The sequence below is a fragment of the Lepidochelys kempii genome, chromosome 5 (genome assembly GCF_965140285.1).
Source record: "Lepidochelys kempii isolate rLepKem1 chromosome 5, rLepKem1.hap1, whole genome shotgun sequence".
Taxonomy (NCBI): domain Eukaryota; kingdom Metazoa; phylum Chordata; order Testudines; family Cheloniidae; genus Lepidochelys; species Lepidochelys kempii.
Window position 1 is genome coordinate 22,463,449 of NC_136384.1, and position 16,862 is coordinate 22,480,310.

The 16,862-nt window shown below is 39.5% G+C and overlaps 1 protein-coding gene across 2 annotated transcripts in view; it reads right to left on the reverse strand.

Annotated features, from left to right (window-relative positions):
* Nucleotides 1-16,862, reverse strand: part of LMAN1 (lectin, mannose binding 1) — a 35,954-nt gene that overhangs the window by 11,621 nt on the left and 7,471 nt on the right. For both annotated transcript variants that reach the window (XM_073343654.2, XM_073343656.2), the window contains exons 4-10: nt 11,019-11,080; nt 9,986-10,085; nt 6,917-7,040; nt 5,490-5,548; nt 4,617-4,749; nt 1,741-1,934; nt 1,547-1,617 (exon numbers count right to left, since the gene is read on the reverse strand). In XM_073343654.2, the coding sequence (XP_073199755.1) occupies nt 1,547-1,617; nt 1,741-1,934; nt 4,617-4,749; nt 5,490-5,548; nt 6,917-7,040; nt 9,986-10,085; nt 11,019-11,080 (743 nt within the window). The remainder of the gene's footprint in view (nt 1-1,546; nt 1,618-1,740; nt 1,935-4,616; nt 4,750-5,489; nt 5,549-6,916; nt 7,041-9,985; nt 10,086-11,018; nt 11,081-16,862) is intronic.

The following is a 16,862-nucleotide window of genomic DNA, read 5'->3' on the forward strand; positions in this document are numbered from 1 at the left end:
TTTGATGTACATACTGAAGAAAAATACACTTTTAACTGAATGGTAACTTCATAAATTTTAATATTTGAATGTAAAAGTTCAGAACTTTTGAATAGTGCTAGTCGATGGCCCTGGAAAGCTAACTTCCTTAACATAACTTGTTTGACACTAACACATATACTGGAAATATTTAATTTCACGTGTTTGCTCCTGGCATGAAAAACACCAATGCCTGGCAGAAAATGCTTTTTTAGAAGCCAGAATTCACTAATGCAGTGGTTTTCAACCTTTTTTCAATTTGTGAACTCCTAACAAATTTTAAATACAGGTGTGGACCCCTTTGAAAATCTTAAACAGTCTGCATACCCCAGGAGTCCGCGGACCACAGGTTGAAAGTCACTGCACTAACGTTAGTCTTTTGAGATAGTTACATTGCTTACAATATCTTCTCATGATGAGGTACAAACCTGAGTTCAAATAAGGATTAGATAAACGCAGGAAGGATAAGTCCATCAATGGTGATTAGCCATGATAGTCGGGGACACACATGTTCTGTTTGTCCCTTAAGATCTGGTCTACACGATACACCACTACGCTGCTCGTGAAAAATCCAGACCCATGAGCGATGTAGTTATGCCAACCTAACCTCCCACGTAGACAGCATTATTTCATGGGGAAAGCAGTAATCTGAAGTGATACAATATTAATAGTGTGAACAAAGAATTTCTGTTTTTACAATGTCCAGAGCCAAATTCAAGAGGCTACAAGATTGGAGAAATATCAGCCAAATAAAAAGTTGCCTACTTTTCAATAAACTATTATTATAGAACCATCAACTAAACACAGTTAGTCTGGGTTTTAAGCTACTATGATACAAACAGTAATTTTAGGTGGTGACGGGAAGATTAGAGAAAAGAATGTCTTTCAGCTTGTTTACTGTGTGCATTTTATATGCAGGGAAGAAGAGCTTTGTATAATCAAGGAAAGGAGATGATTCCTTAAGTCCATGAAGGATCTTGCTGTGGCCAAGATAATTTGCCTAGGAAGCACAAATGCTATTAAAATATTTTCTATACCATTCCTCAAAAGTCACTTTCACTGTTTCCCCTTCACAGTCAGTTTCCCGGTTTGCGTAGTTCCTTTTCCACAATGAAACAGAGAAGAAGCTTACTCTTTTAAGAGCAAAAAACACAGGAAAATTAGATTGTAAAAACAGAAAAATTGACAGAGGCAAGTGCAGTAACCTGAAACCTTTTTAAAAAATTGACTAGACTGCCAGCTGTGTCGTCCCTTTAATCTCATATTGTCAGAGTAACATCTGAAATCTTAATCCTTCATTTACGTATGTATGTAAGAGACATCTGAAGAGGCTCACTTAACTACTATCTGTACACGAAGGTCCCTCTAGACTCATGTACAAATTTTTCAGATTTGAGTTTGCCCGGACCTACATTGGTTTAAATAAGAAAGAATTAAAATGAAGTAAAAAATGGAGTTAGACCTTTGTAAAACCAGTGTAAGAGATCTGAATCAGGTCTTCAACAAGACACTAAGGACACACGCTTACCTCATTTCATTCACTTGTCTGAGGACCTCCTCTTGAGTTTTCACAATAGTGTCAAGCTCTTGTTGGGAGACCTGAAAAAACAAACCACAAAAATGGTCAATGCCAGAGTACAGTGCTATGCATGTAGAAAAAAGTAAACTGATTACATGATTGAATTCATGTCAACATATTAATGACACGGATTTTGAGTTCACCTGTCCTTGTTGGCCTGGAATACCAGCTCCTCTTTTGGCAATCTCTTCTGTTACTGCAGACACATATCTCCTCTGCTCATCGAGAATCATGTCCAACTGCCTATTAAGCTGCTTGATTTCAAGATGAATTCGATTCTGCCCTTCAAAGATTTGTCTCAATTCACGATCACTTACAGTTTCATAGAAATCATCCGCTAACAAAACAAAAATAAGTAGATTATAGTTCCCCATTTTCAGATAGTCAAATATGTGCATGCATATTCATATGCCATAGACTGTCATTTCACCTCAGCCCCAAAAAACACCCAGGGATTACGAGTACACTCATTTTTGCATTTATATTAATACCTGCAGCACCTCAAGACCCCAGCCTAGGATTAGAGCCCCTTTTTATTAGCAGTGATTATCAATGATTTTTTTTTTTATTTAAATCAGATTTTTTTGATAAGTTTTTTCCTCAAAAAGTGTTTTATCTAAAGATAGCTTTAATTAAGTTACATTATAGCTCAAAGATATCTCATCAGGGAATAAGGATTATAAACTCTAATTCTATAGTATGAGACAATATATTCATGTAATGTTTAAGAAAAGTTTTGTAAATGAGTTCCAATAGTTCATGGATTAGGGACCCAATCTTTTGAGGTTCCAGGGGCTTCTATATAGATTTAGGTTAATCTTTCTATCTACCCAATGGGACTCAGTGCTCAGTCTAGAGGATACCATCAGAGATGCTTAGTTTTGCAGTTCTCAAACTGTGGATTTGTGTCTCCAGAGGTAACATTCTTGTTAACAGCAAAAATGTTGTTAAATAAATAAATAAAAATAAATATACAGAGGTGAGAAATAACAGACCTCAACTCTATTGTCCCTCTGCAAATTTGTGTACACAGAGTCAATCCCTTATCTCTCTCTAAAAGTGCAAAGTTTCAGAAAGTTCAGTGAATAGAAGATTGTTGGGGGTGGAATAAATCTGGACAAGGAGAAAAATCTGGAGATAAATGTGAGAAGCGAGGGACATATGCTTGTTTTGTTAAAATACTGTATGTTTGCTGTTGAAGAAAAAAAATCCAGAACATTTAACATTATTGTTTTAGCTAAATAAAACAATTTAAATGACTGTCTGGTTATGTTCTCCTCCTAATATAGCATGGCAAGAAAATGCTCCAAATATTAATGATTAACCTGTTGAACTGGAGATAGTTCACCTCCCAATGACTTCATACATATCTGCTTCAATTACCTTTGGTAAATGAAATAACAATCATTCATTTTCTGATATAGCTGTAAAACTAATCTGAAAAGCTTTCAAAATAAATCACTGTTTAAAAATGTATAGTGTGTACCTTCTAAAAATAAAACCTACATCTATCTCTGAGTTGTGAAGAATATGTATTATGGTTATAACCACCAACAAGGATGCACTTTTATGTAGGAAACCATGATTAAATCACGTCTTCCTGACTAGTGATTTAAATCATGATTTAATTCCATTTGATTTAAATCAAATCCACCCTGTGTATTAGTCACAGTAAAAAAACAAAACCCAAACCAAAGACAGTCACTGCTTCAGAAAGCTCAAGCTGCGATTCAGACAATGAGCAAGAAGGACAAGGTAATAATATGGACAGCGAAGTTCACGTAAACTAGTAGTCATAGTGGCCTCAGTAATCACCAGCCTAACCACTGTCCATCAGGAGAGATTTGAAGGAATAATCGTAAAAGTACATTTTAAAGGAGAAATCTGAGATAAAGAGGACTCTTTCCAAATTTTGACAGGAGTTCTTCTCAAGCAACGTGGGAATGGGAGAAAAGCAGTCAATCAAAACCAGCATTAAGTAGCAAAGCAAAAGCTGAAGTCAACTGTGAATCTGATTTGAAAGGCAAGTTGAGGCTAAAATGGTAGATGGTCATAAAGTGAAGACAAGAAGCTTGAGTTTGATACAGTGGGAAAGCGGGTGTCAGTGGAGGAATGCAAACTGGGGGGCAGGGTGGTCATATGACTGGACAGAACAGATGATCCTAGCAGCAGACCTGGTATAGCTAAAATTTTCTAAACTGGGTGCCTAAATCCATATTTAGGCATCTAAATATAAATGACCTGAATTTAAGACCAGCTCACTCACAAATCTCATTTAAGTCCCTGGGAGCTACATGTGAAGGATCCTATATATGGGTTTAGGAGCCTACTGTTAGGTACTTATATTTTAAATACCATGACATTAATAATTTGGTAATCCTATTTATTAGAGGTATGGTATACAATATACTTAGGCCATACCTCAGGGTTAGATTTGAAAGTTAACATGAGTTACTGGTATTTTTAAATATTTCAGTGCTAGTTATTTCTGCAGAGTTGAAGTTAACGGGACTCAAATATCTGCTTGAAGTTAAACATATGCTCAAAGGCTTTACTGAATTGGGATGGACTGTTGAATTAGGGCCTTAACCACCAACACATCACAGACAGAAAGCGGATCCACAGAAAACATTTGCCTGGCTCTTTACTTTCAGATCAGCAGAAGAGGTTAGTTTTCTCAATGCATGTTCAAGAAACTGTCAAACTTTTTTCCCAGCCCTTTAAAAAGCCACTTGTCCACCCATCACCCCACAGACTTCTATTTGCTCCCTCAGTTACAAAGGAACATCATACATGTCTTAATATTTCAGCAATCCCTTGGCATAGAGAAGTCCAATGAACTTCTGGATATAGTAATTGACATAAAGGGAGTTGAGGGATCTCAGAATTTATGGGACTTGGCCCCAGTTCTAAATACAGTGGCACAGCTAAGGTAATTGTGAACATGCATATGCATATGCATCTTCAAGTTTAATAACGTGTTTTCCCTGACAATTAATAATTTGTTAATTTAACTTGCCTGGTTGCCCTTGCATGTCAGGATGATCCTTCTGAAATTCTTCCTTCTTTTTATCTAGCTCTTGTTGAAAATGCTCAAACTCCTCTTGATATTTCTCTTTATCCTGTTCAGGAATTTCTGCATCTGGGATAGGCTTTAAAACAATTTTTAAAAGCAAGATATTACTAGAAATCCTCAAAATTTTCAGTCTTCTTTCCAACAAATCTCATCTCCCAGGGGCTCTCTTGTCAAGATTTATTCACATTCCGAGGCAAAACAAACATGCTTCAACGCTCATACTACTTGCTAGAAGATCTAAAACTTATGGAAACACATACTTCAGAGTGTAAAGTTGATATTATAAGAGACTACGCATCCCTATTGTGATTCCTACCATTTTAAATTTTTCCTACTGTGTTTGTGGGAATTTTTTTTTCAGTTAGAAACATCAGAACTTTCAACTGAGAGAGACAGACAGACATTGTGAACAAATACTACAGTACAAAACAAGAGCCATGCGAAGTAGAAAGTGAAACTGGTGAAGCATTTTCCAGAGAAGAGAAATAGTGAAAATTTTAAAAATGTATTTTTCACTATTAATATAAATATGACAAAATGGGTATATTTTGTTTTTAAAGCTATGCAATTTAATTCAGTGCCCTTTTAAAGTGTCTAGTCTAAGATTTTTTCCACATTTTACTATTCAGATGTTATACTGTATTAGTCTCATTTTCCCAAGATAGTAGACTGTATACCCACATCAACATTTTGAAACAGAAAAGAAAAACATGAAATAAGGTACTTCAATGCTGACATTTTAATGGACTCCCAGCCACATGCTGAACATATGCACATCTGTAAAATTAATATATTCTAGTGCATAAAGATGCTTACTGCTTCTTTCCCAGGCTCAGTCAACTGGAAAGTTAGGAAAGACAGTACATCGTGGTCATCTGGATAAAAAGTAAATACAACAAATTAGTCTGAATAAACTAATATTTAAATTACCACTACTAGTTATGAAATATTTTTCCTAACACACTATAATTTATTATGGAAGTTTCTGATTTACTACAATACAATTCTAGCCTTCTTTTGATGGTTTGGATTTTGTGGAACGCTACCTTATTTCTCATTATTTGGTCACTTGGATTTGTATGAATGATGAATGGCATACCAAAGACTGAAGAAGTGAGAAAAGTCTTGTATTTGTAACTTTTTAAAGTACTGTATAGAAGTTAAAGTTTACTTTAAAAAGTTACACTAACTAATGTATTAGATAATTTCCCTTCCACGCATCTGTCCCCTGCCTGCCCACCCCATACATACACACACATACACACACACACACAAAAGTTGGGAAGTACAGTCTGTCTGGCAGCTTTAAAATGTTCTAATACTCCTTTGTTTAATTTGGGATGAAACTGCCAAGTTGCAAATCTCAAACCTAAACAAATAGATGCTGTTTGTTTTTAAAAAGTTTACTTTTTCAACAATTCCTTTGATATATACCCTCAAGATTTTTTTTTCCTGTGAGCTTAGTAGTCATGAATGGTGTTCAGTTAATACGGTTGGAGACTGAAGTCCTCTAAAAGTCACCCAGATGCAGAGAGTGGGCAGTGGGACTGCACAGGGAGCAAGGAGTGGAGCTGGCACAGGCAGGTGTCCTTCTCCATACAGTTAAAGGAGTCTCAGCTCTAGCCACAAATAGGCCAAAGCATAAAAGGTAGTTTGGGGGAAGCTCATGACCACTGCATCTATATTATGTGGCCAGAAACCACAGTAAAGGAAGACTGCAACAGTAACTGTGCCGTCCACTGGTTGACAACATTCATTCCATTACTCACACAAACCCAGAATTGATCCTTACACAAGGACCAATTACTCAGGCATTGCGCAATGCTGGCTTCTTGATTTCACATCCATAAAACAGGGGCAGCACAGACAGCAGTCGCACAAGCTTTTTCAGACTATCCTGCTAATATGCAGTCCTTATCTGTAGGGACAGTGGGTCACCAACAAGGGCTCCAAGTAGTGCTAATTAGGGTGATGGCTTTGCAGCTGGGCTAGTTGTTTAATAGACACTAGAGCACGATCAGCAATTCATTTCACAAAGGCCAAACAGTTATGGCCAGCAGAGCCTAGACTCTTACTTTCAGCTCGTCACCATCATTCCATACCAACCGCTTCAACATCCCGTCATTTACAACTAGCCTCATTCTATCTTAAAATGTCAGTTGCCAAGTAATGATTTACTGAAGCCCTTTACATCACATCTCATCAACATGGACCTCAAACTTAAATACAGTGAAAAATATTACCTGCAAGCCCCCCTGTGGCTGCAGATATTCCAAAGTACCCTTGCGATGGTAGTATCATATTTTCCACTTTAGCACAAAATTCATAGTCTTCTTTATCCGGAGTAAAGCCATTGTTAATCATTACCTAGAAAGATAGGCACCTAGATTACACCTACAAATTTGAATTTGATGCTCAAAACATGCCAGTTTAATTAGCATAGAACTTGCATAAAATGAAGTGCGTTAGGTAAGTTAGAAAGAGGCTCTAGAAATAAGTAGTAAAACTCCTCATAATTTTAGCTATTAAAGTTCTAATTATGGAGTATGCAGCAAATGCTTTATTTCTTTATTTTATAAAACTATAAAATTAGACATTAGACATACAGGCTATGAAATACAGATCTTTTATACCAAAGGACACCAACAGTGAAAGAAAGCAGTTAGAACTTAATTTTCCAAAGTGTAGCAGTGGAGAAAAAAAAAAAATTCTGATTCAAAGCTAGCTCCCCAAGTCAATGATATTCAGAGCTCAGTGGTTCAGGAGCCAAATTAGTGATCAACATTACCCAAAAGAACCACAGTGGGGAGAATTCATGGCTTCATTTATCATAGTACTATATATTCATATTTAAACAGTGTGACAGGGGAAATACCTGTATCTCAAATATATCTCAAAGCACATTTATATTAGGGCTGTCAACTCATGCGATTAACACAAAAAAATTAATCGCAATTAATCGCACTGTTAAACAATAGAATACCAATTAAAATTTACTGAATAGTTTAATAAACAAAAAAGTATTTTTCAATTCACCTCATACAAGTACTGTAGTGCAATCTTTGTTGTGAAGCACAACTTACAAATGTAGGTGTTTTTGGTTACATAACTGCATTCAAAAAACAAAATATAAAACTTCAGAGCTTACAAATCCACTCAGTCCTACTTCTTGTTCAGTAAATCAGTAAGACAAACAAGTTTGTTTACATTTACAGGAGATATGTTCTCTTCTTGTTTACAATGTCACCAGAAAATGAGAACAGGCATTGGCATGGCACTTTTGTAGCCGGCATTGCAAGGTATTCATGCGTCAGATATGCTAAACATTCGTGTTTTCATGCTTTGGCCACCATTCCAGACGACATGCTTCCATGCTGATGATGCTCGTTAAAAAAAATAATGTGTTAATTAAATTTGTGACTGAACTACCTGGGGGAGAACTGTATGTCCCCTGCTCAGTTTTACCCACATTCTGCCATATATTTCGTGTTATAGCAGTCTCGGATAATGACCCAGCACATGTTGTTCATTTTAAGAACACTTTCACTGCAGATCTGACAAAACACAAAGAAGGTACCAATGGGAGATTTCGAAAGATAGCTACAGCACTCGACCCAAGATTTAAGAACCTGAAGTGCCTTCCAAAACCTGAGAGGGATGAGGTGTGGAGCTTTCTTTCAGAAATCTTAAAAGAGCAATTCTGATACAGAAACTACAAAACCTGACCCACCAAAAAAGAAAATGAACCTTCTGTTGGTGGCATCTGACTCAGATAATGAAAATGAACATGTCTCGGGCAGCACTGCCTTGGATTGTTATCAAGCAGAACCCATCATCCACATGGACATGTCCGCTGGAAGGGACATATGAATCTGTAGCGCACCTGGCACGTAAATATCTTGCAATGCCGGCCACAACAGTGCCATGCAAATGGCAGTTCTCATTTTCTGGTGACATTGTAAACAAGAAGTGGACAGCATTATCTCCTGTAAATGTAAACAAACTTGTTTGTCTTACTGATTGGCTGAACAAGAAATAGGACTAAGTGGACTTGCAGCTCTAAAATTTTACACTATTTTGTTTTTGAATGCAGTTATTTTTTGTACATAATTCTACATCTGTAAGTCCAACTGTCATGATAAAGAGATTGCAGTGAAGTACTTGTATTAGGTGCAAATACTTGTAATCAAAAATAAATATAGAGTGAGGACTGTACGCTTTGTATTCTGTGTTCTAATTGAAAACACCACATTTGAAAATGTTCAAAACATCCAAAAATATTTAAATAAATTGTATTCTATTATTTTTTTAATCACTTAACAGCCCTAATTTATGTTATTCTCACAGCAAAATGACTGACCAAGTATTATTTTATCAACTACAATTGAGTAATAGCATAGTAAAAGCATCCTGATTAATTATTAACATAAGTTATTAACCAAATCACAGTGTTTTAATATCATGCTGCAAAGAGCCATAAGACACATTAAAGAGCCACCTGCAGCTCCCGAGCCTCAGTCTAAGCATCCCTGGAGTAATACAAGTAGAGTCTACAGAATTCAGAAAGTAGTTCTCTTATCCAGCATGCAAGATATTACACAAGTTCTGACAAATGTAATAATTTCCTATATGCTTTATGATGCCACTCAAAAGCTTGGCTTCAGTGTACAACCAAGGCTTAGAGAGGGCCTCCTTCACCACAAAATGCACTGAGTTGCTTGGGCTAACAGCTCTGAGATCTAAAGTATTGGTGAAAGTGTCAGGGCCCACTCAATTAAGGGCTCCAGGAAAGATGCATCTTTTCTGAGGCTTCCCGGTGTTTGCTTTTTGGAGGACATCTTTTACTACTTTTACCTCAAAGCAAAAGAGTTGAACATATTAATTAGCTGGAACTTGGTACTTGGGCACATTTTATGGAAGCCCAGAATTAAGGTTAAAAATAGAACAAACGTGTATTTCATAGCTACCTCATCCTAGTGCCATTTCTTAATCCAGAGTGGGTTCATTTCATCACAAACTTAAAACAATTTCTTGGACATTTCCTTACATCATAAAAACCACCAAAACTGGACACACCTGCCAAAAGCAGCCTCGGAATGTAGAAGCAAGAATGTTGCAGGTGCATAGCAGAGTGGCTGTCCACACTATACTTTTCTCTGATTTCTATCAGTCCCTCATCTTCATAAAGTCCTACAGTTCACTTGCCTTTTTTTTTTTTTTTTTTTAAATTAAGTATGAAATTTTCTTGAACTCTTAAAGCTCCAGAAGTTGAATAATGTACTGCATTATCTCAAGACTACCAGAGTACTTACAGTTAGTGTTTTTTCGTAATATATAATCTTTGCTCGGACAGGATAGGGCTTGTTACGAAAATCTCTCTGACAAGATGCCAATGCTTGTGTGGAACCATCACTACGAAAGAAGAGAATCTGCTTACAGAACTACATCTTTACTATGTACTAGCTAGAAAAAAAGGCATGAAAATTTCATTATTTTAGTGGATTACAAATGTCAAGCAAATCTTTCCAAGAACAAAAGCCCTCTGGATAGTTAAATTAAGTTTTGCATTTCCAAAAGGTTTAGGATTGACAGCACTGGAAGTGAAGTCCTTTAGCGCAGGACACAAGCATGGGCAGAGGCAGTACAAGCTTCCCAATGCTACCTTTCCAATGTGCTTCAGTACTGACCCAGAGGGACCATCTCTCTATTCAGACAGCTAACAAGGGTGCCAAATGTGATGTAGACCTTCGTCCATCAGGAATAGGAATGAGACCACCAATTCATTTCACAAAGGTGTCACAGTTATAAACTGGAAGCTACTTGTGATCACTGAGAATTTGTGGCATATCTGAATGAGTGATCTACAGGTGAAAGGTTCTGTACCTCACCTATTTATTTGAGCCACCTTGTCCCAGTACACTCGGTATTATATTACCACAACATTCACTATGCTATTTTTAAAAAAATTTTGGCGCTCCTGTGCAGCTTCTGCTAAATTCACAACAGATAAAATAAAATTCAAAGCTATTAAATTATACTAGTGAACCAACAACACAAAAAAAAAGCATTTTATAGTTCTACTCAAATTCAACCCCTCCATGGAAGAAGAATCTGTAGGAAAAGTGTATGCTTCTAAGTGATTTCAATCAATGCAGTTATATTATAACACACACACACACACACACACTGACTGGCATGTGCACCTACATGGAACACAACAAAAACTATTTGACATTCTTTTACCAATAAAAATTAAGTGTCTTCAACTTTGTTTAAAAAGCCTCTGAACATTTCAGCAATCAGTACTACAGGTCTATCTCATTCACGTAAAATTAACAGACTTACTTCTGATGGTCATAAAGAAGTTTTCCATTGTTGCCTACAACAATTATTGATGGATTGTTTTTCTGAAAGACAAACCATATGAACAAACAGGGTTTTAAAATTTAAAATGAAGCAATTTTACAAATTATAAACAGATTCAATATACAATTTCATTAACAGACTTCCCAACACCACAGTAGTAGGCTAGAGAGACAGCCAAAGTCTTAACTCTGATGCAGCTTTGGTGGGAGGGGAGTAGGAAAACTGAACAGTTTGATGAAATGGCACTGTGTCAGTCAACACGAAGAACAGCACCCTGCTTTTGTTCTAGAAAAGATCTGTTAGTGAAAAAAAAAAAAGTACGGGCGTTCAGTTATGGGCAGGCTATTTTCATATTTACTATTTATTCTTGCAATTTGATAATTTAAAAACAGAAGGTATTAGTTGAAAGATGATCAAATCCAATAAAGATACAGCATTTAATTCCTAAACACTATATACTGATGGGAGAAATAAGCACGTCTGCCTTTGGTTACAAAACAACAGGAGCAGTGGGTAAAGGACTGACCCTCCATTCCACTAGTATCTTTGGAGGATGTTAAACAAAAGCTGCTAAGTTAGACATTTTAAAATTAGCAGGTTCAGATAACAAGCATCCAAGAGCTTTAAAAGAGCTGGCTGATGAGCTCACTGGACCATTAATGTTGATTTGCAATACGTCTTGGAGCACTGGAGAAATTCCAGAACACTGGAAGAAAGCTAATGGTCTGCTAATTTTTAAAAAGGTAACAGGATGACCTGAGTAATTATAGGCCTGTCAGCCTGACATTGATCCTGAGCAACATAATGGAGTGGCTGATACAAGTCTTGATTAAACAAGGGTAATGTAATTAATGCCAATAAACATGGGTTTATGGAAAACAGGTCCTGTTAAACTAACTCATCTTTTTTGATGAGAGTATAATTTTGGTTGATGAGGTCATAGCATTGACATAACATACTCAGATTTCTGTAAGGCATTTGACTTGGTACATCATGACATTTTGATTAAAAAACTAGAACAATATAAAACAAACATGGTTCACATTAAATGGATTAAAACTGGCTAACTGATCGTTCTCAAAATGTAACTATAAACAGGCGAGTCATTGAATGGGCTTGTTTCCAGCTCTTGGCCCCATGCTATTTAAAAAATTTTATCAATGACATGGAAGAAAACAAAATCATCACTGATAAAATTCGCAAAGGACACAAAAAATTGGGGGAGTGGTAAATAACGACAAGGAGAGATCACTGATGTAGAGCAATCTGGATTGCTTGGTAAACTGAGCACAAGCGAACAATGTAAATGTATACATCTAGTAACAAAATGCAGGCCCTACTTGAGTGATTGGGAATTCTAACCTGGGAAGCAATAACTGAAAAAGATTTGGGGTGGAGGATAATCTGCTGAACATGAGCTCCCTGTGTGACAATGTGGCCAAAAGTGCCAATATGATCCTGGGATCCATAAAGAGGGGAATCTCAAGAACGAGTAGAGAGGTTATTTTACCTCTGAATTTGGCACTGGTGTGACCACTGCTGGAATACTGTGTCCAGTTCTGGTGCCCACAATTCAAGAAGGACGTTGATAAATTAGACAGGGTTCAGAGAAGAGCCATGTAAATTACTGAAGGATTAGAAAACGTGCCTTATAGCGAAAGACTCCAGGAGCTCAATCTATTTAGTTTAACACAGAGAATTTTAAGGGGTGACTTGATTACAATCCATAAATTATCTACATGGAGGACAAATATTTAATACTGAGTTCTTCAATCTAGCAGAGATAGGCATAATTCAATCCAATGTCTGGAAGTTGAAGCTAGACAAATTCAGACTGGAAATAAGACAAATTTTTAACCGTGAGAACAATTAACTATTGGAACAATTTACCAAAGGTAGTGGTGGACTCTCTATCACTGACAATTTTTAAATCAAGATGGTATGTTTTTCTAAAAGATGTGCTGTAGAAATTATTTTGGGGAAGTTCTATGGCCCGTGTTATACAAGAGGTTGGACTAGATCATCATAATGGTCCTTTCTGGTCTTGGAATCTATGAATCTAAGTTGACTTCATTACATTCATAAAAAAAACACAAATAACTTCTAAGAGACTATACATATAACAGACAGAGATATATTTGAAAGTGTTGGTTTAAGTTGTTATAAGCTTGGAAGAAACTAAAAAGATATAAGAAGAGAAGAGCAGCGGGGGACAGCAGAGCAGCTCACAGCAGGAGCTTGCCTGGGAGTTCGCCTGGAGCGAGCCCAGTGAGGCTTACGTCTTGCAAACTGCTCTGAGGAAGCTCATAGTAGGAAGGTGATATGGAAGGGGGGGTTCAGCTGTTGTGACCTGCACTGGATGTGCCATGTTTGTCTTTCTTCCACAGGACAGAAGCGACTTTGTCTGTACAAAGTACAAGCTGGTCTCCATATTGGAAGAGAAGATTGAAGGTCTGGAGCAACAGATAACAACCCTGCGTTGCATACGAGAAACTGAGGATTTTCTGGACGAAACTCAGGATAGGCTTCTAGGGGCACAAAGCTCTACAGATATAGAGCAGGTTGCACAGAGGAGCCAAGAGGCCAGTGAAGAAGCTTGGCAACATGTGACCTCCAGAAGAGGTAAGCGGAATGTCCGGGTTCCAGTAACACAGACACAGATAACTAACCGCTTTCATGTTCTCTCCACAGGTATCGTTGCGGAGAGTGGACCAGATGATATGTCTGGGGCGAGAAAGCAGAAGGAGACTCCACTGGTTGGAAGGCATGAGATGCTATGTCCTGAGGTTGGGAGTTCCACGACCACCACTCCCAAGAGGAGAAGGCGGGTGGTGGTGGTCGGGGACTCTCTCCTCCGGGGGACTGAGTCATCTATCTGCCGCCCTGACCGGGAAAACCGAGAAGTCTGCTGCTTGCCGGGGGCTAAGATTCGCGATGTGACGGAGAGACTGCCGAGACTCATCAAGCCCTCGGATCGCTACCCCTTCCTGCTTCTCCACGTGGGCACCAATGATACTGCCAAGAATGACCTTGAGCGGATCACTGCGGACTATGTGGCTCTAGGAAGAAGGATAAAGGAGTTGGAGGCGCAAGTGGTGTTCTCGTCCATCCTCCCCGTGGAAGGAAAAGGCCTAGGTAGGGACCGTCGAATCGTGGAAGTCAACGAATGGCTACGCAGGTGGTGTCGGAGAGAAAGCTTTGGATTCTTTGACCATGGGATGGTGTTCCATGAAGGAGGAGTGCTGGGCAGAGACGGGCTCCATCTTACGAAGAGAGGGAAGAGCATCTTTGCCAGCAGGCTGGCTAATCTAGTGAGGAGGGCTTTAAACTAGGTTCACCGGGGGAAGGAGACCAAAGCCCTGAGGTAAGTGGGAAAGCGGGATACCGGGAGGAAGCACAGGCAGGAATGTCTGTGAGGGGAGGGCTCCTGCCTCATACTGGGAATGAGGGGCGGTCAACAGGTTATCTCAAGTGCTTATATACAAATGCACAAAGCCTTGGAAACAAGCAGGGAGAACTGGAGGTCCTGGTGACGTCAAGGAACTATGACGTGATCGGAATAACAGAGACTTGGTGGGATAACTCACATGACTGGAGTACTGTCATGGATGGTTATAAACTGTTCAGGAAGGACAGGCAGGGCAGAAAAGGTGGGGGAGTAGCACTGTATGTAAGGGAGCAGTATGACTGCTCAGAGCTCCGGTACGAAACTGCAGAAAAACCTGAGTGTCTCTGGATTAAGTTTAGAAGTGTGTGCAACAAGAGTGATGTAGTGGTGGGAGTCTGCTATAGACCACCAGACCAGGGGGATGAGGTAGATGAGGCTTTCTTCCGGCAGCTCACGGAAGCTACTAGATCGCATGCCCTGATTCTCATGGGTGACTTTAATTTTCCTGATATCTGCTGGGAGAGCAGTACAGCGGTGCATAGACAATCCAGGAAGTTTTTGGAAAGCGTAGGAGACAATTTCCTGGCGCAAGTGCTAGAGGAGCCAACTAGGGGAGGCGCTTTTCTTGACCTGCTGCTCACAAACCGGGTAGAATTAGTGGGGGAAGCAAAAGTGGATGGGAATCTGGGAGGCAGTGACCATGAGTTGGTTGAGTTCAGGATCCTGACGCAGGGAAGAAAGGTAAGCAGCAGGATACGGACCCTGGACTTCAGGAAAGCAGACTTCGACTCCCTCAGGGAACAGATGGCCAGGATCCCCTGGGGGACTAACTTGAAGGGGAAAGGAGTCCAGGAGAGCTGCCTGTATTTCAAGGAATCCCTGTTGAGGTTACAGGGACAAACCATCCCAATGAGTCGAAAGAATAGTAAATATGGCAGCCGACCAGCTTGGCTTAATGGTGAAATCCTAGCAGATCTTAAACATAAAAAAGCTTACAAGAAGTGGAAGGTTGGACATATGACTAGGGAAGAGTATAAAAATATTGCTCGGGCATGTAGGAATGATATCAGGAGGGCCAAATCGCACCTGGAGCTGCAGCTAGCCAGAGATGTCAAGAGTAACAAGAAGGGTTTCTTCAGGTATGTTGGCAACAAGAAGAAAGCCAAGGAAAGTGTGGGCCCCTTACTGAATGAGGGAGGCAACCTAGTGACAGAGGATGTGGAAAAAGCGAATGTACTCAATGCTTTTTTTGCCTCTGTTTTCACTAACAAGGTCAGCTCCCAGACTGCTGCGCTGGGCATCACAAAATGGGGAAGAGATGGCCAGCCCTCTGTGGAGATAGAGGTGGTTAGGGACTATTTAGAAAAGCTGGACGTGCACAAGTCCATGGGGCTGGACGAGTTGCATCCGAGAGTGCTGAAGGAATTGGCGGCTGTGATTGCAGAGCCATTGGCTATTATCTTTGAAAACTCGTGGCGAACCGGGGAAGTCCCGGATGACGGGAAAAAGGCTAATGTAGTGCCAATCTTTAAAAAAGGGAAGAAAGAGGATCCTGGGAACTACAGGCCAGTCAGCCTCACCTCAGTCCCTGGAAAAATCATGGAGCAGGTCCTCAGAGAATCAATCCTGAAACACTTGCATGAGAGGAAAGTGATCAGGAACAGCCAGCATGGATTCACCAAGGGAAGGTCATGCCTGACTAATCTAATCGCCTTTTATGATGAGATTACTGGTTCTGTGGATGAAGGGAAAGCAGTGGATGTATTGTTTCTTGACTTTAGCAAAGCTTTTGACACGGTCTCCCACAGTATTCTTGTCAGCAAGTTAAGGAAGTATGGGCTGGATGAATGCACTATAAGGTGGGTAGAAAGCTGGCTAGATTGTCGGGCTCAACGGGTAGTGATCAATGGCTCCATGTCTAGTTGGCAGCCGGTATCGAGTGGAGTGCCCCAGGGGTCGGTCCTGGGGCCGGTTTTGTTCAATATCTTCATAAATGATCTGGAGGATGGTGTGGATTGCACTCTCAGCAAATTTGCAGACGATACTAAACTGGGAGGAGTGGTAGATACGCTGGAGGGGAGGGATAGGATACAGAAGGACCTAGACAAATTGGAGGATTGGGCCAAAAGAAATCTGATGAGGTTCAATAAGGATAAGTGCGGGGTCCTGCACTTAGGACGGAAGAACCCAATGCACAGCTACAGACTAGGGACTGAATGGCTAGTCAGCAGTTCTGCGGAAAAAGACCTAGGGGTGACAGTGGACGAGAAGCTCAATATGAGTCAGCAGTGTGCCCTTGTTGCCAAGAAGGCCAATGGCATTTTGGGATGTATAAGTAGGGGCATAGCGAGCAGATCGAGGGACGTGATCGTTCCCCTCTATTCGACATTGGTGAGGCCTCATCTGGAGTACTGTGTCCAGTTTTGGGCCCCACA